This window comes from Myotis daubentonii, chromosome 7 (genome assembly GCF_963259705.1).
Source record: "Myotis daubentonii chromosome 7, mMyoDau2.1, whole genome shotgun sequence".
Taxonomy (NCBI): Eukaryota; Metazoa; Chordata; class Mammalia; order Chiroptera; family Vespertilionidae; genus Myotis; species Myotis daubentonii.
The window spans coordinates 16,023,763-16,049,275 of record NC_081846.1 but is presented as its reverse complement, the minus strand read 5'-3'; the positions used below and the strand labels follow the sequence as shown (position 1 = coordinate 16,049,275).

General features: G+C 35.8%; 1 protein-coding gene across 2 annotated transcripts; it reads left to right on the top strand.

The window, feature by feature from the left end:
- Nucleotides 1-24,669, top strand: MYL1 (myosin light chain 1). 2 transcript variants are annotated; one of them, XM_059703021.1, is made up of 7 exons: nt 1-305; nt 13,381-13,408; nt 17,345-17,488; nt 19,728-19,901; nt 20,859-20,936; nt 23,831-23,873; nt 24,368-24,669. In XM_059703021.1, exons 1-6 carry the CDS (start codon nt 189-191, stop codon nt 23,857-23,859), a joined length of 570 nt encoding a protein of 189 aa, XP_059559004.1. In that variant the 5' UTR covers nt 1-188; the 3' UTR covers nt 23,860-23,873; nt 24,368-24,669. The 2 variants fall into 2 exon arrangements, with proteins under 2 accessions (XP_059559004.1, XP_059559003.1); XM_059703020.1 differs by lacking the exons at nt 1-305; nt 13,381-13,408 and adding exons at nt 12,096-12,353; nt 13,104-13,128.
- Nucleotides 24,670-25,513: the final 844 nt, after the last annotated feature.

Below are 25,513 nucleotides of genomic sequence, written 5' to 3'. Positions count from 1 at the left end.
TTCTGTTAGGCACTAAGTGAAATATATATGCAGGCCCTTATGCCACTTAATACTCTGGGGCCACCTTCAAGACCCTGGGCCGCGGATCAACCGCACCGCCACTCCTCTTCCAAGAATCATTTTGACAGGTTCTTTGGAGGTGCTTCTTCTCTCTCTCTTTTTTAAAAAAACTCATTCTTTTAAACAAAATGGCACCAAAGAAGGACGTGAAGAAACCTGCCGCCGCGGCTCCTGCCCCAGCCCCTGCCCCAGCACCTGCACCTGCCCCACCCAAAGAAGAAAAAATTGACCTCTCTGCCATTAAGGTAACTAAACGGGCGAATAGTTTGGTCACTGAAACATCTTTCCACAGTAGGGAACTCTAGAAACGTGCAAAAGGTATGTTTTTTCATCGAGACAAATGCCATTATTAAGTGAACTGGTAGATTTGGAGAGAATCCTGATTAAAAGGTAAATGAACTTTAACCTATAATTTCAATAAAATTACCATGAGTATGGTAATTGCATGTGGGACCTGTATTTTCTCTATATTTTTGCTCTCTAGTTTCCTTCTCCCTCCCCCCCCCCCGCCCCCCAAGTTGTTAAAGTGCAATTTGGGGTAATTAATATAAGCGTAAAGGTGCTTTACAAATATTTAAACAAATACTTGTTTTAATTTTTTATAAAATCTCTGTGAAGCTAGATCCCTTACTTTAAAGCTATATCAAAAGGAACGTTTGGGTCCCTCCAGTGATTTCCAAAATTTTTAAAACAGCTGAAGACGCAGTTGTCCTGGGTGTCCTTATTTGACAGCAGCTTTGTGTCATCTGAAAAAGAGAAGATTTTTGCAATTCAAGCTAATTTCCCCCTCAGCTTTGCTTAATAAAACTTGATACAACACTAAATGAGATCTCAGTGCAGACAATTATGTGCTCAAGTGTTTCAGTGACTATAACTGTCATCTTGTTTATTTATACACAGGATTTAATTCAGAATGCGTGAGCTGTTTCTAAATGAAACTAACACAAAAAAATACTGTAAAACTTGGTTGTATGGCTTCTAGCTTATGTCTCTGAGCTCTTGCATCCTTGAACTAAGGAGAATGTGATTAATTTTTGTGTCAACACTTTCCTGTGATCACAGTTCTTGAATAGCAAAAGGTTCGCTGCTTTTAGAACAATGATGCAATGCATGAGGCTGCTACCTCTCACTGATGTGACCCATCAAATGTGCCCCCTCTCCTCATTCACTGGGCTGAGATTGGTCCAAAGGACAGTTTTAAAATCTTCATCTAAAGAACCCTGCCTTATATGGAAAACTCATGGGTGAAAGTGCCTATGCGTGCTCTTTTCCCTTAAGTCAAAAGTTCAGTACACAATAAATCTGAATTTTGCTAACTTAACACTTTACTTGTAGTGGTGATGCTGACCTACAGATAAACACTTCATTGACTATTTTACTATAATTGTAAATTTTAAAAATATTCTTAACATAAATATTTACTTAGATCATCTTTAGGTATATGTGCTGAAGTTAAATAAATACATTCATAATTCTTATAACGTTCCAGTTAAACATGACATTTTATGTTTCAAAGTAGGAGTAGATTCGCATAAATATTTTGTCTTGAGTTTATAGATAACTGAAGTCAAATTTTCATAGAATCTAATATTGGTGGTTAGGAACTATTATTTTTAATGAATATCTACTTAGGAAGAGAAATGCATGTCAGACCTTCTAATAAATATACTTCCACCATGAGGACTGCTTGCATACAGCTCATTAAGAGAAAACCAAATGTGTCATCCGCACAACCTTGTTAATGTAGCTGTGCAGATGCACACTGACTACATTGTACAGTAAGCGTGATTACAGCCACTCCAGTGATTCTGGCTGTCTCTATCCTCTGATTCTGTGCTCTCTCCTAACATTAAAGATAGAAATTAATGTCAAAGCAATTCTTCTTTATATTTATTGTGATTTATAAGACAATACCCTCTCTTTGTATCTGGGACTACAAGTATCTGGAAAGGGGAAACTGTACCTTTATCTTAAGAAGAAAAAGAAGTATCTCACTAATGAAAACAGGCATTAATGTTCTTCCCTGAGAAACTGTGTAAGAGTAAGTAAATAAATAAAATGTTAGCTTGGCAGGTAAGAAGACTCCAAGACAAGACAAAACATCACTCTTTTAATCAAGAGATTAAACTGATTCCTTGTTTATAGTCAGCAGAAAATTGGTTTATCGTTTCCTCTACAGGCTCAATTAAAGCTGGTATGAGCTAGTGCAACTAAGCAAAATAAGAAATACTCCTCGGCGTCTCTATGAAGATGGGGTCTGTCCCATCTTCATTATTTCACTGCAGAGCCAGAGATGTGATGTCCCAGTAAGGGACACAAACCCAAAAATCAGTTAAGTAAATCTAGAAGAAACAGGAAGAAATTAACCTTTATCTTTAATTCAGAGCGCCAATTACTTTTTTATATAATATATTTTTATTGATTTCAGGGAGGAAGGGAAAGGGGGAGAGAGAGATAGAAACATCAGTGATGAGAGAGAATCATGGATTGGCTGCCTCCTGCATAACCCCCACTGGGGATCAAGCCCTAACCGGAATCAAACCATGACCTTCTGGTTCATCGGTTGACACTCAACCACTGAGCCAGGCCAGCCAGTCCAGAGAGCCAATTCTTGATAGAAAGAGAAAAGAAAGAAAATATAAGTGAAATGAATATATTTTTGTGAAGGAATTTCAATGCCTTCAATGATTTTCATTTATCAAGATGAAATGAGTATGTATTTATAGGTATTATAACATGGCCAAAGAATGTGATGCAACTTGAGGACTTTATAAACTTAATTTCATCCAAGTAGGTAACAAGGCTTATTAAAATGCACATTGAAACATTTCATATTATGATGCTTTTAATCACGTAATGATGTTCCTAGTTATATTACCTCATATGTTATAAACTTTCTTCAAGCAGAGAAAATGAACTTTAAAGAAATTAATAGAGCTATTCTATGTGTTCATTAACTTTCTAAAAACTTAATAAAAAAATTTAATTGGATTTTAAACTTTCATAAATCATATGATTTAGAAATCTATCTGTCCTTTAGACTTTGAGTAATGCTAAAGTTTAAGCATAATGATCTTTGTGTAGTATTATAATCATGGTAATATTGAATTCCTCAATATTTTTCCCAGCCAATATCTGTGTTTCATATAACATACCATGTTTAACAGCCATATACTTGACTCACCATAAACTCTGAACAATCTTGTAGATTAATTAGTTTTATCAATTTCTTAAATGTGTTTTTTTTAATGTGCTTTTAAATTTGATTTCCACTCTAGTCGGTTTGGCTCAGTGGACAGAGTGTCAGCCTGCGGACCAAAGGGTCCCAGGTTCAATTCTGGCCAAGGGCACATACCTTGGTTGCAGGCTCCTCCCTGGCCAGGCCCTGGTCAGGGCGCGTGCAGGAAGCAACCAATCAATGTGTTTCTCTCACATTGATATTTCTCTTTGTCTTTCCCTCTCTTCTAAGTCTCTCTAAAAATCAATGGAAAAATATCCTGGGGTGAGGATTTTTAATTTTTTTTTATTTCCTCCTGATTTGTTGGATATTTGTTTAGAACAGTTTCTTCAATTGTTCTGACATAAAACCTTTGATATCTGAGGAAATGCTTATATGATGTCTATCTTCATGGATTTTCTATGAGTATCCTTTTTCAAAAGCACATTTTCTGCTGATATTTTAACATTAAAGTTACTGTTCCAGGCGGTTCTGCGAGCTCTTTGTTTTCACAGAGATGATACTTCCAGCAACAGTGCCCTGACTAAAGAACACTGCCTGAAAGTGTAGTATTAAAACCTACCCTGAATAGCATAGTTGTAGGTGCAAAGAATTAACACCTGATGCCCAAAATTACAACCAAGTGAAATAACAAAAGTAAATAAGTAATGAAATGACCATGCTACTAGATTTCTAAAGCTCTTCAATGTGTAAATGAATATTTTGCATGCTGCATGTCATAGCTTATATGTCAGGATTGCTGTGAAGTGATGGGACTAAGAATCATGTCTCTCATTGTGTGGCTTAAATTTTAATTCTCATTGTATTTACCACTCAATTGGGTCATCTCTGACTAGATTGCAAGCGATATTACAAAAAGTGGTAAAGGTACAAAATGCATTGACAGAAACTCATTCAATAACAAACCTCACAGCAACAATTGACCATGTGCTTGGGAAAATTTAAACTTTCAATTTAATGGATAAGGTGGAAATATAGCATTCCTGATAAATACATCTATTTACTTATGGATATGCAGTGGAGGCAAATATATGTATACATTGTGCCACCTAACTTATTCTGGTCAGGGTGTAGGATTGTTAGTGTTAATCTATAAATTCTTTTTCTCACATCTAACCAGGCTAATACAAACTCAGTCCCACTTAGGAGAATTGTTGGAGAAATCAAACAAGGTCATGGCTATGAAAGGTTTTGAAAATTATAAAGTTCTTTATAATAGAACAACCACATTCATTGTGAATTTACTCTGTGCCCTATTATCTTATTTAATCCTCAAAACATTGCAATGAGATTGTTTTAGCCTCATTTTGCAAGAAAAGAAACTAAAGGGTCTAAAAGAGGTTTAGTGTTATATCCATGATCAAATAACTAGCAATGATGAAGCTAGGATTAACCTCACAGGCCAATCCAGAGTCCACTGTGTTAACCATATTACAACCTACCTGCTGTTTATAAAGAGTGAGTTGCTGTTGGTAAGAATGTGTAAAGGAGCCAATTTTCCTTTCCAGCATGTGAGGTAGAGTGGTTCTTATATTACCCTGCACAGCCCTGTGTTGCCACAAGAGGGAGGGACAAGCACACCTCAGAGCAAGTTCATGCCTTAACCTTGGCCGTTCGCTAGTGTTCTATTCTCCGCAGCTTTCCTATCTTATCATCTGATGCTGATGGGTTGTGTTCTCTTTTACACATGGAAGGTGGAATATTAGGAACTAAGAAAGACTCCTAGCCACTGTGCTATAGCTTCCTATAAGAAGTTGGAGACAGAACATGTATATTTTTTAAATGCTGTTATGAAAGTAGATTGGTAATTGCCAGGGGTGGGGGTTGAGGTGGAAGGAAAGAGTGAAGTGGTCAGAGGATACAAACTTCAGGGTATAAGAGAATAACTCCTGGGGATCCATGTGCAGTACGGTGACTAGAGTTAATGATACTGCATTGTGTACTGGAAAGCTGCCAAGAGACTAAATCTTAAAAGTTCTCACTTAAATAAAAGATACCTATGTGAGTGATGGACGTTTTCATTGACCTTATTGTGGTAATTATTTCACAGTATCAAAACCATCACATATCAGATCATCACGTGTACACCTTAAACTTACACAATGCTATATGCCAGCGATTTTCAACATTTTTCATTTCATGGCACATAAACTAATTACTAGCATTTTGTGGCACAATAAGAAATATTTTTTTGCTGATCTGACAAAAATAGATATAATTTTGATTCATTCACACTGGACAGGTATCATTATGTTGGCTGTTGTCATTTTTTATTTGACAATCTAAGGGAAAAGCAGTCAGTGCCCCTGACTAAATAGTCAAGTATTGCACATTTTAAAACATCTTGCAGAACACTGGTTGAAAATTGCTGTTATATGTCACTTATATCCCAATAAAGCTGAAAAAAATTAAGTTATACCAACTTATTTTTTAAATGCTGTTAAATCTAGTGAAGCTGATTAAATTTTTTAAATGAGTATTTTTTTAATTTAACATACACATAAATTAAATCTGAACTCCAAAATTTGCCATCAGGCTAATATTCTGAGAATGGTATGGGATTTCTATTTACAAGTAAACAACATGGTTTAAACTGGAAATCCCAACCGAACATTAACTGGGGTTATTTATAGAAATATAATGCCACATGTATAATAATAAAATCTTAACCAGTTTGAGGAAGAGAACACATATGGCCAATTTCTATTTAGAAGGAAAGGGGAGGAACATATGTAAGTTGTTTTTACGTTTTCACTATATAATTATAGAGTTTGTCTGTTTTTACTCTGGTCTTTCAATAATATGAGTAAATTTTTAATAAAATTATAATGTCAATCAATTGTAATATTAATATTTGTGATGTGAATATAACCTCAGGAGCACATCAGAAACTATTTAAGACTATCTCTGAGTGTCCGCATCAAGTTTCCACTTTCAAACACTAAGGTTGTAAAAAAAAAAAAAAAAAGGGAGAGAGAGAGAGAGAGAGAGAGAGAGAGAATAGGTGGAATGGAGTGGAAAAATATTAAAGGGCATTGGTATCTCTCTCTAATATTATATTTTGAATTACAAGCAACTGGCTGATGTCTTTGTGAAGTAAAATGCAGTTTGGAAGGAATAGATGTGTTCACCAATTAATGGCGAGTAGCACTTTCAATGTTAAAGATAATGAAATCTTTGCAAGTCAAGAAGATCATGAAGTGACAGTACCAAATTTAGCCTTTCGACATTTTAGTGCTGCAACTGCACCAACCCCTGGCAAGTTGTCTTTAGAAGTCAGTCCATAATTACCAGCATTCAGCACCATCTGACTCATGGAAATTGTGGGAAGGATTATATTTAGTCTGCTGATACTGCACTTTCTTCCATGTCTTTTCATACTGAAATACTTTTTGTATGAAAAGAAGGTCTTTTAGAGTTTGCTTTTACAATCAAGACTCTATCCGTTGCTTATCACCCAAATCAGAATTTGGAGGACAAAATTATAATATATATATATATAGATAAATAGATAGATAGGAAGGGCTTCAATGACACTAGTTAAAATTTAAATTATATGGATGATAAATCCTTGCTATTCTAGTCATAAATTAATAATGGTGAGCTGAAGCCAGAGAAGAAACTTCTCCCTAAAGATAAAATCACATCCTAATCGACTTTTTATACTTATTTCCACTGTGGTGAATGAGGTTCTTTGAATCTATCAGGTGCCCAAAGTTATATACTATCTCCTGTTTATAAAACATCTGACTCAAGTGAACACAGTATATGAAACTATATTTTGCTTAAATTCTCTTTAACTAAACTACTTCAAAATAATATTATTAATTGAATTTTTAGGCACCCTACCCTTTTCCACTAGAAAAAGTGAGTTGAGGTAGATTCTACTAACAAAAAAAATGGAAAACTGTAGTATCCTAAGCAACCCTAGAAATCATTAAGTATAATAGTTTATATTTGAGGAAGCTGTGATACAGACAAGAGAAATTATTTAATCCAAAGACACATGATTTGTTATGAGAACCAGAACAAAATTCTGAATGGTTTAATCCCTATCTAGTTTTCTTTCCACTATATCAAAAGACCTGAAACCTCTAAAATGGTAATGCCAATATCCATGTATACCTATTATCACAAAAAGAAATTTTTCTCCAGATAAGTAGGAAAAAGCAGATACTTATAATTTCTTATAGCACACACCACAAATTTTTATGATGCTCATATTTTAAAAATCAAAAGAGGAAAAAACAAAAATACAACATGGATTTTTAACAAATTACATGTAAACAAATACAACTAGAAAAAATACAATTCACAATAAATTTTAGATTTATTTATCAACTATTAACCATGGGAAAGCTGATGAGAAATCTGAAATGTAGACTTGGGTCACATTTTAAATGTTTTATTAAAATTTACATACGTCTCTCTGTTAATTCTTGTAGGTCTGAATTGTGTTACTTTAATAATTTAGCCTTTGCTCTAATGTGCTTGAATTTAGTTGACTAGTCTAAGCATCTTTGCAGAGAATTAATCATTTCTTCATCTGTTCAGATCAATTATCCAACATAGCCATTTATTATTCTCTCTCATACTAGACAATCTGGGCCAGTACTATATTCTCATTGTTCTTGATTTTACCTTGTTATACCATTATTATAGTCACCAGCCTAAGTATATCCTTTGTTGAGGTAAAAACAATGCAACAAAAAACATGTATGTCCTTTAAATTGAGTTATTCTGAAATATAAAGCTCAAAGTTTTAAAATAAGACTTCTACTGGTATTTTACAGTGATTCCTAGTGAGTCTGTGAGTTTGGCCTGAAAAATTAATAAAGTTTTCCTTAGGGTTTGCATACATCCAGATCTTTGTCTCTCTGCCAGGCATTAAATCAGAGAACCTGCAGTGATGTTTTCTTGATTGGCCCTGGTAGATTGATTGTTTTACTCAGCCTCACCAGTGATCAGTCCCATGTACCTTGCAGTGATGATGAAGTTGTTTAAAGACTGTGGTCTATGTTCCTTCCTACGGCATTTTCCCTCAGTATCAACAACACATATCTCCCAAATCACCTTTTACTATAGCTCTTCTTGTTTTACGACATCTTTTTTAGCAGTTTTTAAAAATATTTTAATTAAATTTATTGGGGTGACGTTGGTTAATACTACCAAATCATAACATACATCAATTCCAGAGCCTGTTTGATTAAATGCATTTTATATTTTTCCTATAAATTCCTTCTACATACCAGAGACTTTATCTTTTTTACTCAGATAACCAAACCTCATGATTACTTTTAGAAAAATGCTTCTCAAAGTGAGAAAATACCTATAAATATTGCAAGAAAAATCATTTTTAATACCAGTACCTTGTATACTACTACCTACCTTAATCCAAAGCCAAACAGTATATGACTTACAAAAATGTGTAGTGTAGTTGTTTTATCATTGGTATAATATAAGGTTGTAGGCAAAGATGGAAAAAAAAAAAACTTTAAAAAAACAAATTGAGGGTTTCCAAAGTAGTGGTCTTGATCATAAACATTTACACAGAATCTAAGCAAAGGCCCTGGAAATCTAAGGGCACATACATCAATAACTCAAGATGAGTCTGGCAGCTCTCGGGGCAGGAGATGGCGTGTCAAAGGAGAATGTAAGCACCTCCTCTAGAGTGTGAGCTCTTGGAGGGACTGATGAAGTCTCTTCCCTCAGGGAATATAATGTCCTACAGGAGGAGCTTATGTTCAAAGGAGGAGGTTACTAGGCCTACGTTCTAATGATTTTAACTTAATGAAAATCCGTTGGTCATCTAATGTAGGCAGGTATTTTATAGTTATGGGGGATAACATCGAAGAATAAAGGCAGGGGCAGCTCGCCAAGAGGGAGAGGCTGGAGTAAGACTGCACCTGGGCTCATGTCATGGACAAAGGCTTTCATAATGCCCTGAGCTACCCAGAATTTTACAATCGGAAGGTTAAAGGTCATCTTTGAGTGGAAGGAGGGAGCTAGGTAAGCAGAGAGAAAAGGTTCTTTTCAAGAGGAGGATCTTTTATCAGGACTTTGAAGAATAGTTAATTTCTAAGAAACAGATATGAGAAGAGAGACTTAAATCTAATTTTTAAAATAAACCAAATGATGATATAGCAAACTGAGCTCAAAATCAGCTGCCATTTTGTATTTGTCAAAGTCATGTTCAAAGGGCTGGTTATTTAAATAAGGCGGGCCGTGGGGGCGGGGGGGGGGGGGGGTGTGCTGGTTACTTCTCCATTATAACACCAGAAGAGATGCCAGAGAAAGTTTTTGTCATTGTAAAAGTGTACCAGAAAATAAATATCACTTCCCATTTATTCTATGAGCACAGTACCTGGGTTTTCTAACTTGAAAAGTATAGTTTATTCCCTGGACTAGACTATACTGCAGCCTTCTCCACGGTTGTCAATAACTTGCTTAAATGTTTACTTTGATTCCCAGTAGATTCAAAAAACCTAAACTCTCATTCTCTATGTGATAAAGTTCAGAGAAAAAATAGAGTTAAAAAGTTTGGCAACTGCCTACCTCTTCTATTTTAATAATATTAAACCTCTACATGATATCCAAGTGGTAAAAAATAGCTTTTTCATAACGTAAACATAACTTTTAAAATGACTTCCCAGTATACTCAACAGATTTTATACAAATTAACCATATTCTATATATACTCAAGGATACACATCTCTACTCAAAAAAAAGGAAGAAAGAAGAAAGAAAAGAAAATGATCATTATGTAGAGAAACTTTGATGAGTTTACTTTTTATTATTTATATTTATCAGCTCTACTAAAGATATATGCTAGCTCTCAATATTACTCATAGGCAATTCAATACATAAAATTACAAGACTAAAAAAAACACAATGAAACATGGTTTGCTCTAAAGCCTTTAATTTTTGCATCAGAATCATGAGGCTCCAAAGTACACAATTATCAATTGTCCCTCCCTTCTATTTTCCCCTAATGATTCAAAGCGTTTAAATATTTTTATTAACTCTTTCAAAGTGTCAATCTATTTATGAAGATATGCTTACCTAGGTATTAATATTGTTTAAATTATATTTTCAGTCCTTATTTTGGAACTCAAGACCCTATGAGATTTTTTTCACTATCCAAAGTCTTTGAACAAAAAGTAATACACATTTACTAGTAAGTGCTGATTTCTTTCTAAATGCTTAAGGGAAAGCTGTAAATACACCTTTGTCTAGCAGGGGGAGACTTTATGCTTTCTCTGACCATTTCCTTAAAAGTAGTGCAGAAACCGTACTTACATCAGAACTTACTTCCAACATTCTTATGCCTGTGAGCTGCTTTAAATAAGTAGAAAACTGATAGACATGTGTGAACATTAGTGGATAGTCTAACACCAATCTTTCCCTGTACCATTTTGCACAGTACCATTCTAGGAAGAGAGTGCCCTCTATTTTCAGATAAGCTACCATGAGAACCCATTACGGGCCACTCCCTGGGTTACATTTCAAGTTCTAAAGTACAGCTTTGCCTTCCTCAGCCCCGTTCTGGGTTCTTTTGTTTCTCAGTCTATAGACTGAGCCATCAAATGTTTGACAGGACAGAAACAGAATCAGCACGTTCTACTAGGAACTTACATAAAATTTTAAAATCTCAAATAGAAGGAGAGAAAAAGAATGCATAAATGGTCTATCAACAGACAACGGTGATTACCAGAAGGAAAGGGGGGAGTGGGGAGGTTGAAGGAGATTAAGGGGAATCTATAAATATATGGTGAGCACACATTGCAGTACACAGATGGTGTATTATGGAATTGTGCACATGAACTCATATAATGTTATTTTCCAATGTCACCGCAATAAATGTAATGTCTTGTTTTATTTGTTATTTTTATTTTTATTGCATTCATTGGGGTGACAATGGTCAACATGAACATACAGGTTTCAGGTGTGGGTTTCAATGTTAGAAGATCTGTATACTGCACCATGTGCCCACCACCCAAAGTCGAATCTTCTCCTGTCACCTTATATTAGGATCCTCTTCTTCGCCACCCCCTTCCCTCTGGCAACCAACACACTGCTGTTCGTGTTCACGAGCTTCAGTCTTATATCCCACATATGAGTGAAATCATATACTTCTTAGCTTTTTCTGACTGACTTATTTCACTTAGCATAATGTTTTGTTTTGTTTTAAAAAGAACTAGGAATAAAGCTTACACACACACACACACACACACACACACACACACACACACACACACACAGAGTCTATCAGCTTTCCTGCCTACAAGAACTTCAAAAATTCAAAAAATTTGACTGGTCAGCCACCATAAAGATAACGGGGAGGGAGAAAAATACCCAATCCTAAGTGTACTAAGGGAGAATGGTGAAAAACAGAGATCAAACCATTCCTGGTTTAGATAAGCTTTATACATCTGAGACCACAGATTGTAAAAATTGATTAACTGCAGATTTTCAAGAATTGGCCAGATTATCACTTGTGAACCCTAAGAAACTCACAGAATGTGGGATGCCTCTCACTAATCTGAACTTTTCCACAAGGGGTTGCAAACTGAAACCCCAAATTAGTCCTATCCAATACATTTCATTAATACCAAGACAGCTCACTTGACATTTGCAAAGTCTAATATTCACTGGGAGCAGGGGTCAGCTCAGGCCCCTAGAGAAATTCGAGGCTCCTCTGCCACTGAACAAATAAGCTTCTTAAAGGAAGACACTCCAGGAGAGCATCTCAGAGATAAAGACCATAAAAGTACCGACAGGACAGGCTTCGGGCTCACTATGGCTGTCTACTATGGTTTCTGGTTTCCTAAAAATAGCCCTCAGGGTACAGATCCCTCTCCCTCTTTGCCCTAAGAATGCTGAAGAGCTCTCCGAAGGGAGTGGCCACCTCTCTCTGAAACCTGAATCGAACTGTGAGGTCACAGCTTCCCCCACAATAAAAGGCAGCCTCCACCAGGGTGGCCCCACTCAGGGATTGGAGCAGCCCTCAACTCCTCATCTTCGCGCTGTTTTGCAGCCCAGCAGCTCCATCATGGTGGGTCCTATGAGAAAAGCGTTTGTCATTTGCAGGAGGAAAGAGATAGGGGCTATCATCTTACTGAGAAAAAGGCAGACATAAAACAGAATTGGGGAGATAGCATATTCAATATGAGCCTTTAGAATCTGCTTTGGGTTTTTGGTGAGGTGAGCTGAGGCTAGAAGAATTAATTTGAGCTATTATGCCAGCTGGAAAAATAAGACTTAGTTCCCAAAGTAGCACTTTATGCTTCATCAATTTTTGCTATATCACATAAGTTTTATTATATCTAAATTTAGAAAGAAAAAACCCTCTGCAACTATAGGAAAATATTACATCTTAAAAAACAATCCAGTGATGCCAATTTCTAAAGCTGAGTAATCTACTTCCGATGCATGAAGTGAAAATGTGATGGTTAAACAGAAGAACAACTTATGGTGATTCTTTGCAACGCAATGCATCTGTACTTCTTAAAACAGTGTACCTGTTTTAGACATATCTTCGATATACTCTAGATTATTATCTTATTCCAGGAAGTATTTGACTTGGCCTCTGTTAAAGCATTGATTCATTAGCGAGAGATGTTCCCTAACTATCTTTTGCAATAGCTTTTTATTTATCCTAGACTCCGACGTATCCTAAGGCAACCTTCTTACTCTATGAAACCTACATGGCTTTTTAAAAATCTCAGGACAGACAGCACTCAATTCTGTCAATGCATTTGAAAGAGTACTAGCTGTTTTTTCTTTCTCCCTCTCGCCACTGCAGTCCTTCAGTGCTGACCAGATTGCTGGTAAGTGAATTGAGCTTTTCTACTTCAGAAGTAGGCAGAACACTGCCTAGTTTCGGAAATATCACTTATCTCCAAGGCATGTGACTAACTGGCTCAACCTGTTAGTGTCCAAGCTATGCCTGAACTCTGAAAAGTAGGCTGACTTTGGGAGCTTACTTTAAAGATGACTCAGGGAATGAGCTTGGATACGCTGTAAAGTCAGGACATGTTGGTTGGTTAAAATATTCTTTGTGGTTAATTTCTTTCTAACAGATCGAGTTCTCGCAGGAACAGCAGGATGGTAAGTTTAAAAGATATTGCTGTTGAAATGCGCACACTCAGAAAGATGGGTTTGGAAAGTCGACTCCCTCTGGGTGAGATTAGTTTTTCCTAATGACCCCCACTGGTGCTGCCACTCTAAAATTAAATGCTCTCCATCACTCTGACTTCTCTCAGCACCCCCAAGCAGCCCTTTCTTATAATTAGTAGTCAGAGGTTAAAGCAAACAATAGATAAACACTACAAAATAGGCCCTTATATTCACTGATTTCTAAGTATCTATATATACTAGTATACCCCCAAAAGATGCAGATTTTGGATGGCTAATTTGTTAATCAAATACTTAAAGAGAGATTTTTGCAAGTCTGAATTGTTCAATTTGGAAAATAAAATAATTACTATAAAACTGCCAATGACCAAATCTACATAATCTCAATGGGCATTATAATGCATTGAGAGAAATGATGGGTAAAGTAGATATAGAATAAAAGTAAATTCACAAAGGGAAGAGTATTTGTCATAAAACTGTGGGGGAGGGGGAAAAAGTAGATGTCTCCTGGTCCATCTTTAGTGACACAAGGCAGGTTCCCAGGGAGGGGATGGGACTTGCTCAAGGAACCTAAGAATTAATAATGGGATCAAAATCTGGTATTAGTTTAAGTTCATTAGAATTTCTTTCATAAAAACAGTTACTAACTAAAAAACTTAAACTCTTATGATTCAAGAGAATCAGAATACTTTCCCTAACACTCCCATTTTTTTTCTCCTTTCAGTCTTGGAATCCAAGAATCCTGTGCCCTATAAGATCCTATTTTTTCACTAGAAGTGTACTGAGGCGTGTTTTATGGAGTGACAGTGTCACACATTCAAATAAAGTGAGATAGAAATAATCTATGAAAGAGAAGGGAAGAAAAATTAGGTGTATGATATATAACTTAGAATATTGCTCATAATAAGTATCAATATTATACATGTTATGGTATATATTATGTAATTTTAAATATAGGTGATTAATAAGGACCTATTCAAGGACTCAGTTCTCCACCTAAAGAATTCCACAGTTTTCTGTGTTTTAGTGTCTGGACTATCTCATGTTCAAACATCAATTAAGGAAAAAGAGGATATTTGCTGTAGTAGCTGTAATACAGACTCACATGTATCCACATCATGGTTGATGGCCTCATGTAGAACAATTAGATAATTTCATGACTCAGAACTCAATATCATATAAAATTTTACTAAATAGGACTATTTTTATTCAAAATAGTTGGTACTTCTACTATAATTTGTTTGATTTTTGATACATCTTTAACTAGTGATCTGCAACATTTTCAGCTAATTACATCCCAGTCCTCTTAAATATCTACTTTACAGGGTCATTTTGAAAGCCTAACTATGGTAGGACCAAACAATAGAAGGCTTTAAAACCCTTATAGGGACAGAAGGGAAGTTTAAACCTATTAAACTATTACAATGAAACCTATTATTTCATATATGAAATAGGTTTTAGATACAGAGTTTTGGTAAACACTGGTGTGGTGGACTGGTTTTTCTCTTGTGCCAGGAAAATAAATGTTTCTTAGCATTTTAAATGAAATGGAAATCTGACTTGTTCAGAAAGGAATGAAGACTTCCTTTGATTACTTTCTTGTTTAATGATTAAATAGTTTTACTCAAGGCTGTTCTATTTGAATGTTTCACAGGTTTGTAGGAAAGAAGAAATAACAACTAGAAAATCACAGCATCCTAAAGGTCTAAGTCCTCCTATGCTGTCCAGTAGAGTTGCCACTGGCCACATGTGGCTTTTTAAATTTAAACTGTAAATAGTTAAAAATAAATTAACTATTTAAAAATAGTTAACATTTAAAATTCCATTTCCACAGTTGTACTAGTTGCCTTCTAGTGCTCAAGAATTGCAGGTAACCAGTAGCTACATTTTGGGGCAGCCCAGATATAGAACATTTCAATCATCACAGAAAGTTCTAGAACAGTATTGTTCTAGACAAGGGGCTGGAAAAAAATTTTTTTAAAGGATCAAAGAGTAAATATGTTAAGCTTTATTGGCAAACGCAGTCTCTGTAAAAAGAACCCAGATGTGTTACTGATGAAAACAGCCATAGACAATACATACACAAATAGCTGTATTCCAATCAAACTTCGTTTACAAAAACAGGTGGTCAGCCCCTAGCAGGAGTTTGCTAACCCATGTTCTAGACTCTTCAAGAGAAACACATAAGCCTTAAAATTCTGGGGTAGAAAGAACAATATCTTTCTGGCCTTAGCCTTTAAATCAACAGAAGGTTTAATGTCAGGAAGATTCTATTACAGCCCATAAAATTCCTATTTCTATATCAAGTATCTGACCAGGGTAATAGTGAGCCTGCTGAGCAATTTGTGCATGAAAGCCTGGAGCCAGTAACAGGAATAGTTCAGTTTCACATGTCCCTTAGAAAGATGAAACAATATTTAACTAATGACCCCACAGTGCCTGGGGCATGTTTTCAGATTAGGGAAATGATCTTTTATGGTCAAATTGCAGAGAATATGAGGGGGAAATTTTAGCAAAGGAGGGAAACATGATCACAATAGTTGACAGTGAAAATGTCTGGTTCAATCTTAGATTAGGGGATGGAGGGACAGTAAAATAGGGTATTTTGCTGAGTAATCTATCCAGAAGGTATAATTTGATCCTGAACAATTAATGGCCTAAAAGAAGACTGCTTTTGCCTCTTTCATTCACAAATGATTTTTGAGTGTTTTTAGTATTAACTCCAACACGTTGCCATCAGTACTTTTGGGTTCCCCAGGAAATTCATTTAGTTAAATTTAGAAGGTTTTATTAAAATGTCTTTACTGACCCCTAACCCATAGTAGTACCTCTTTCTGTCTTTTTGGTGTACATGCCTTAATTCCTTTTTAATGTAATTCTGAAAGGCAAAACCATTCTATTAAAGGAGAATGACAAAATTTAGGAAAATTAAGGGATATAGTGATCGTGATAAAAAAAATTACACTTTAAGAATATGTACTTATACACACACGTACAAGTAAAATGGAAATCTGAATAAAATTGGTGGTATCTATCAATGTGAATATCCTGATTTCAATAGTATACAATAACTTTGCAAAAGGTTACTATTGGGGGATACTAGGCAGAGTATTTAAGACATCTGTACTTTTTCTCAAAAGTGCATGTGAATTTACCATTATCTCCATAAATTTTTCATTAGGATATATGTACTTAAAACTAACATAGCAACATGTTGTCATATGTATGATCTGAAAAAAAAAAAGAATAGATTACCATAGCAACAGACCCAAACACATATTCCTCCTTCTGAATAAATTATACTAGGAGCCTATTACAGTCACACATTAAAGTGGTTAAATGACCACTTATAGAATTTAGAGATTTGTCTCACCTTTCTAGATTTTTCTTTCTGAAAAAATGAAGTTACTCCTGAAGAAAACTGGTTAAGGGGAGTATCTAGGAAATTTGTAACTCAAGAGGAGGTTTTTTCCATGTAATTTGAGAAGTTTGTGTTAACCTCACAAACACAACCCCATTTGAAAATGTTTCTTGAAATGTTATTAACTTAGTTAGTTATATGAGAGGTTATATAAGGAATTCTTAAAGCCTCAGAATGTCTTAACCCATTCCTGCTGCCCACGCAGATGAAGAAAATACGAACAAACATGACTAGAAGCTCCAATTTCCATATCTGATTAATAATAACATATGACTTGAAATGGGAAATGCTGCTTTAAAACAGCCCCCAAGTGAAAGGGTGTGTCCGTGACTGTTTGAACTAGGAAAAGGGAGAATCTAGCAATCACAACGTTGGAAAAATCTGTAAAATAGCGGAGAGTTTGAACTGGATCTTTGATGAAATTAGGGTTAACTTATAGGTCTGAGGTAGAAAAAAAAAAGCCCCCTAATGCTTCTTGCTTCTTGCAGATTTCAAGGAGGCGTTTCTCCTGTTTGACAGGACAGGTGATAGCAAAATCACCTTAAGCCAGGTTGGTGATGTCCTCCGGGCTCTAGGCACAAATCCCACCAATGCAGAGGTCAAGAAGGTGCTGGGAAATCCCACCAATGAAGGTAACCCTATGTTTTCCCAAAAAGTTGAGAAATATGTGGGGTGTGTGTGTGTGTGTTTCAGAGAAAGAGAGATTTATTAAGAAATAAGTTTCACAGAATAGGACTTAATTGGCTTTTGATGGTAAGTGTGCCACTTGGCTAGAGTCAGTTTTTTCCCTCATAAAGTAAGTTAACCTTCCTTTGAGAATTTGCAAGCTTGATAAAATTTCATGCTAATGCAAGGAAATAATATTTAATGCTAACATCATTATCATCATCTTATCTTAATGCTCATAATTTAAAGGTTAATGAAATGAAATAATACCCAAATCTACAAATTTTTTCAAACCCTCAAAGGCAAAATTACATTTTGACGAAGATGTTAAATATGACTAAAACATAATGCACTTTGCAAATAACTCCAAGTAAATTATAATAGCACACCCCGAGAGGATGTCTACTCTGATAAAAGCCAGAGAAATGAAATCAATGTTTTCAGGGAGACAAAGTACCTGCTGACTTTGCCCAACGGCCTATCTTTTGACACCCTGCTTCTGTAAGTCTCTTAAAGGAAACTCAGCTATCTTAATTAACAAAAACAAGATGACATCTTATTAAGAGTATTTTTTTTATGTCCAGAGAATTACCAAAAGACCTAAAAATCTATGCCAAACCTGCATTCAGTCACCCAAGTTAAATCATGGGATCAAAGTCAATAACAACATGAGTGGCAAAATTGCAGAATTTATTTGCTTAACACAGAAACCCAGTCTTCAGTCTAGAGCAAGAAAAAAAATTTTAATCCCAAAGTTTATGGCAAAATATAATAATCTATTGGAAAACAAACAACAACAATAAGACCAAATTGACATTTTTCAAGTAGATATGTGGGCTGTTTATCTTTGCCACAGAGGAAAAAAAGAAGACAAATAATTTCTTTTTTCTTTGATAATTAAAATGACAATTTTCTTGTGTTGCAAAAGAAAAAAATACTTCAAGAAAACCTAACTCTAAATCAGTCTGCTAGACTATTCATCACAGTTCATTTTCTTTGAAGGAAAATTTCCAGGTAAATCACACAAAGTAATAGCTGAGAGAGTGAGATAAAGTAAAAGAATAGTAAGTCAAGTCTTCCTTCTTAAGTGCCATTTCTAACTTATCAAACATCCATCTTTAATGGAATTATTAAGTAAATATTCATTTATTCAGCATTTCCATTCAATCTTTTTACTATTATTTAATGTACTAGATTTGTATTCTATGAGGAGAGACTAGTAAAAGGGAATTCTGATTTTAGGGGTACATAACTATACACTGCATACATCTGGATAGTCTATTTTATATTTCCTGTGAATATGATTCACCTTGTCAAAAATTACTAAAGATAGTCCTATCATCTGCAGGCCTCTAAACTACAAAAAAGTCAGAAGATCACAAAACATTTGACACACTCTTTCCTCATAAGCTTCTTTTTTAAATTAACTAAAATTTAAAGAAATTGAAGGCCCTACAAAAGCTCAGGACAAAGTTGGACTATATATTAAAGTTCAATTAAGTTATACTATATTTACATGCTAATGGGTTTATTGTATCAGTATAATTTTATATAGCTTCCCTAGTATTTATAAAACTATTAAATTAAGCCCAGCTGGTGTGGCTCAGTGGTTGAGCATTGACCTACAAACTAGGAGGTCTCAGTTCAATTCCTTGTCAGGGCACATGCTTGGTTTGGGGGCTCGGTCCCCAGTGGGGAAGAGTGCAGGAGGCAGCCGATCAATGATTCTGTCGATGTTTCATCTCTCTCTTCCTCTCCCTTCCTATCTGAAATCAATAAAAATATATTTTTAAAAATATTAAATTGACAATACTAATAAAATAGCGGCTAACATTAAGTATTCAGTTGTCCCAGGTACTGTGACAAGCTTGGCTTGTGTCATCTTATTTACTAGTAATTCTCATACTAGCACTATGAAATATCTCTATTTTAGAGATAAAGAAGCTGAGACATAAATTGGTTAATAAACTTGTCCATAATCACATAGTTGTAAATGGTGGATTGGCGATAAAAGGTCAAGGACTAGGACTCCAGAGCTCAGGCTATTAACTGTTACCAAATTTTTCTCATCAGCAACTTACCAACTGAAATTTTCACTGTATGAAGATTTTTCAGGTCATCTAGAATAAACTTTCAAGTTTAATTTGAGACTCAGAGATGGCATTTTATGTTTGCTAACACTCTCCAAATTGCAATTTCTTCCAGAGATGAATGTCAAGAAAATTGAGTTTGAACAGTTTCTTCCCATGATGCAAGCTATTTCTAACAACAAGGAGCAGGGCACTTATGAAGACTTCGTTGAGGGTCTGCGTGTATTTGACAAGGAAGGCAATGGCACAGTCATGGGTGCTGAACTCCGTCACGTTCTAGCCACACTGGGTAAGGAAATTTGTTCTAGTGGAATTAGTAGGACAGAATATATAAGAAGGAGTATGACTTGAGGGAATCATGTTATAACCAAGGTAGATAAGGGAAAAGACTACAAAGGGGAAATGTAAAAGAATATTCAAAAGTTAACGACCATTTCAATTAACTACAGTGTCAATGAGTGAGTTTGGGGAAAATGGTAACATAAATTACTGGTAATGAATAGGAAAACACTGTAGTCCTCATAGGATATAGTTTGAATATCTATACTAATAAAAGCCTAGGTGGCCTTCGCGCATGACGCCACCACAAGATGGCCATGCGCACAGCGGAGGCGGGGCCCAGTGGCTGCTCCATGTGGTGAGGCCTGGGGTCCTGCGGCTCTGCGCAGCATGGAGGTGGCTGGTCCCAGCGTCTCCGCCACCTCACGCGGAGGAGGCAGGTCCTGGCGGAGTAGGCAGGTCGTGTCAGGGGAGGGCAGTTTTGGGCAATGGGGCCAGCAGGAGAGGGCAGTTGGGGGCGATTGGGCCGGCAGGGGAGCAGTTAGGTGTCAATCAGGCTGGCAGGCAGAAGCAGTTTGGGACTATCAGGCAGGCAGGCAGGTGAGCAGTAGGAGCCAGCGGTCCCAGATTGTGAGAAGGATGTCCAACTGCTGGTTTAGGCCCGAGGTCGGGCCTAAACCGGCAGATCGGGCGGAAACTGGCAGTTGGACATTCCCCGAGGGGTCCCGGATTGGAGAGGGTGCAGGCTGGGCTGAGGGGCCTCTAGTTCGTATATAATGCGCACTTAATTCACTGACTCAAAACATTTATTGGCAACCGACTAAGTGCGAGAGGAATAAGAAGGGCTTGGTTCCTATCCTCCAAGAGCTTAGTCATCGTCTCCAGGAGTTCCAAACTGGTCACTTACAGTGGAATTTTTAAAATATTCTCTGACTTCCTTTCTGAACAAAGACTTTTGCTTCATCAGGTGAAAAGATGAGAGAGGAAGAAGTGGAAACGCTGTTGCAAGGTCAAGAAGACTCCAATGGATGCATCAACTATGAAGGTACAATCTCATGTGCTCTGGTAGTTACTGCATCTCTTAAAAGATTAGATTGATGATGGACTCTATTTGAACTTAAAATAATTTCTTTTTCTTCACCTCCCTTATTAACATACACATGCTACTTATTATCAATGAACTACATAATAACTCGAACTCTAGAAAGATATCTTGTGAAGATTTGAATAGCTATAATAATAAATGCATAATATGCTAATTAGGCCAGATGACCTTCTGGACGAAGTCAGGGTTGCGAGGGAAGCCCCGGCCCCAGGTGCCAGAGGGAAGCCGGTGCCAGCAGCCAGGGGAAGGAAGGCCTACTCTTGCACAAATTTCATGCATCAGGCCTCTAGTATATATATATGTAAGATTTATTCCAGTGGGTGTTAGCATTCTTGTATATTGTTATACAGCTTAAAATGTGTTTTCACGTGTTCTTTTCTTGTTAGACCTTTATCACATCTCTTTAATATAGACAGGGTTGTGTTAGAATAAAATTTATTAGAATATTAAAGTTGGAGAGATCTTAAAATCCTTTACATAAAGGAATTATAAAATGAGGAAATTGAGGGGCCAAAAAGTTTAGTTATTAGTGAAGGTCACATCATTAATGATAGGCATGGTGCTATATGAAAGTCCTCTCATAGTGTCCAATTATCAATTTCCTGCTACCAATCTACAGCAGCTTCACCCAGAGGATTTGAAAAGCAACACACTACACAAAATAAAGATGCAAAATAAAGTTGCATGATATAACATGTAAATTAAAATTTTCCAATAAAATTGAGAAACTTATCTATTCCCCTAAAATGCTAATCTAGTCACATTTCAATAAAGCTATGTTGATAGATTTTTTTAAAAAAAAAATTGATTTCAGAGAGGGAGGGAGAGGGAGAGAGAGATAGAAATATCAATGATGAGAGAGAATCACTGATTGGCTGCCTCCTGCATGCGCCCTACTGGGGATCCAGACTGAAGCCCGGGCCTGTGCCCTGACCGGAAATCGAATTGTAACCCACGGTTCATAGGTCAACGCTCAACCACCGAGCCACACTGGCATAGCTGTTGCTAGATTTCATGTAAATTTAGACTTGTGAAGTCTAATGACTAGAGGAAAAGTAAAAAAAAGAAAAGCAGAGAGAAGTGCGGAAGAAAGAAGAAGGAAGAAAAAGAGAGAGAGAGAGAGAGAGAGAGAGAGAGAGAGAGAGAGAGAGAGAGAAGAGGACAGGAGAAAAGGAAAGTACTCTGCCAAGCATACCTTCACTGACAATCTTAATTAAATTTCACTTCTTTCCCATAAACAATATTTTAAATTTGGTTATTATCATAAGTATATTACATAAAAGAAGAATCATTCAATAAATACTGTTTGGACAAATGGATAGTAATCTAGAAAATTAAATCAGATCTGGATCTTATACCATAATAAATTCCAAATGGGTCAAGCATTTAAATGTAAAAGAAAAAAGCATAGAAGCCACAGAAGAATTATTTTAGAGCTTTTGGAACTGGAAGACCTCTCTAATACTTATATAAAACCCAGAAGGCACTTCAAATTTTGACAAATTCAACCACATAATGTTTTTTGATTTATATGGCAAAAGCCACCAGAAGCAGAGTTAAAAGACAAATAGCAGAACAAAAAATATATATTTTTGCAATCAGTATTGCAAAGAGCTCATTTCCCTAATAAAAAGCAATTATAAATTTATAAAAAGACCACAACCTAATAAAAAAAACTAATAGATATATGAACAGACACTTCATAGAAAAGGAAAGTATATACACAAATACAGTAGAATATGCTAAACTTCATTAATAACAAGAGAAATGCAGATTGATACTACACTGAAATACCATTTTGAAATAAGCTGATTGCTGAAGATTAACAGTTTGACCAAACTTTGGGGTGAGAAGAATGTGTAGAAAAAGGCGATCTTATGCATTCCTGCTGGGAATGTAAATCATTTAAATCCCTGCGTGGTGATGGGGTACTAGCAGATCTAACAAATCTACTTCAAGGAATGTAGACCTTCTTGCAGTCAAGTGAAATGAGTGCTACATGGTTATTTGTTAGTAGTGCTGTTTGTGATGGCCAAATATTTGAACAACTTAATGTTAATCAATGTAGGATGTATCATATAGATTCCAGTACATCTACACAATGAAATACCCTACAGCCCTAAAAAAAATGATATCTTTGTTTATGGTTATGGTAACATCTCCAAGTATATTACTAAGTGAGAAAAATAAGTGCAAAAGAATTTGCAGAGTATGCCACCATTCGTGTAAAAAAAAATTTATAAACATGTATTTGGCCCTAGGTGGTTTGGCTCAGTGGATAGAGCATTGGCCTGAGGACTGACTGAAAGGTCCCAGGTTTGATGCGAATCAAGGGCACATGCCCAGGTTGCAGGCTCTGTCCCTATTGGGGGGCATGCAGGAGGCAGCCAATCAATGATTTTCTCTCATCATTGATGTTTCCATCTCTCTCTCCCTCTCCCTTCCTCTCTGAAATCAATAAAAATATATTTTTAAAAAAGAAGCATATATTTGTATTCTCTTATATGCACTTAATAGCTCTATGAACTTAGCTATAAAGGAGAAACTAAGTATCTGGGAGACAGTGGTGAGAAACTTTTTTTGTTATAAACTCTTTCATACTTTAAAGAAGAAAAATTTAATCGTATGAATGTACCCCTTACTCAAAAATTAAATTTATAAAATCAGGGAAAGATCATAAATCTAGTAATAAGTACAGCGGGCTGTACAGAGCATAAAAAATAAGCTCCAGTGTTATAGCTAAGATTAATTAAGATTGAAGTAACTTTCAGAACCTCTTTTTTTATTAAATTTGACGGTTTTCTAACTCTCAACTGTCTGTATTGTGCCTACAGCTTTTGTCAAGCATATCATGTCTATCTAAATGGAGCTCTCAAGGTATATATGTTTCCTCTTTACTATTTAGACTTTCTTGATTTTTTTTTATTTTCTTTAACTGCTTCACTTTATATTCTGTCGATATAATTAGTATTATTTCTTCAGAGTTATTTATATGAACCAGAAAACTTCAACTCCCTGAAATGGGTTATTTAGAAATAGATCACTTTGTATAAGCAAAAACCTCAGAAGTTTAATATATAAATCCTATCTTTGTACTATAAGTATGCAATGGAGAGTCAACAATCCAGAGTAGTTAATTGATTCAGTTGGAACGTAACACTAATAAAAGGATGGGCCTACGTTTTCTGAATAACACATAGTTTTTAACAGTTACCACTCTAGCAAGCCATGTTATCACAGTTAAGCACTTGCAACCATGTTCTTACAACGAGGAAATAGTTTACCTTCAAAGTGTTGGCTCGTTTGTGCTTTTTCTTCTTTTCACTTCACATTAAAATAAAAATCCAACTCATTTCCCTTTTTCTTTACAGATCAAGCATTGTTTAGGAAGACTGGCTGGAAACTTATTTATAACACCCATGTCCAGATCTGTTTACCATCATTCAGAAAACAAAACAATGTAGACTATTCTAGACTGAGGACTTCCTGAAATTTTTTATACCTACATTTCTCTCTGAATTGCATTCATGTAACACAAACCAAGTGTCTCCTGCTCTAGACAAGGATAAAATACTGACAATCTCCAACCCAAGCACCACTCTTTATTTTCTACCATGGGTCAATCAACATCCTTAAATTAAAAGAGCAATAAATAATTTTGGTCAGTCTGGAATATTCAAGTTGCATTGTGTTTTTATCTTCTTAGAGAAAATAATTTTTAAAACCTCAATTCTATTGTTCATGTATAGAAAAATGATGAATTAAAAGAACAAATCAGTACAGTCTATATAGAAAATAACAGAATGGATAGTAGTGATAATCATATATTATTGAAAAAGTGAAATGGAACCCCAGCTGGCTTGGCTCAGTGGACAGAGTGTTGGCCTGTGGACTCAAGGGTCCTGGGTTCAATTCCAGTCAAGGGCACATGCCCGGGTTGTGGGCTTGGTCCCCAGAAGGGGGCATGCAGGAGGCAGCCAATCAATGATTCTCTCTCATCATTGATGTTTCTATCTCTCTCTCCCTCTCCCTTCCTCTCTGAAATCAATTTAAAAAAATCTTTAAAAAAAAAAAGAATGAAATGGAGAACTGAAGAAATTCAGAGGATCAGAAATGTTGTCATATAAACTACCCAGGCAATTCAAGATGAAAGCAGGCTTCCTCAGTTGCATGTTAATCATTGTATTCATGGTTTGAACTATTTCACTTCTAGTGATAATCTGGCCTATTAGAAAATTCTAGTAAGCCCTAATCCCTCTCACTGAATGTCTTCAAGGATAATATTTAAAGTGACCTTTCAGCTGTCACTTAAAAAACCTCTCTGGGATGAGACTGTTATTCAAGAACATATCTATTATTAATATGCTGTCTCCTGCTATGCTCCCCTCTACTTCACATGCCTGTGTCCCCAAATCTTGGTTCAATCTTCTAATACATGTCTTAAATGGTAAAATAATTCATAGAAAAACTCAAAGTGTAAACTTACTTTATCATATCATAATGCTATCATGTCACTT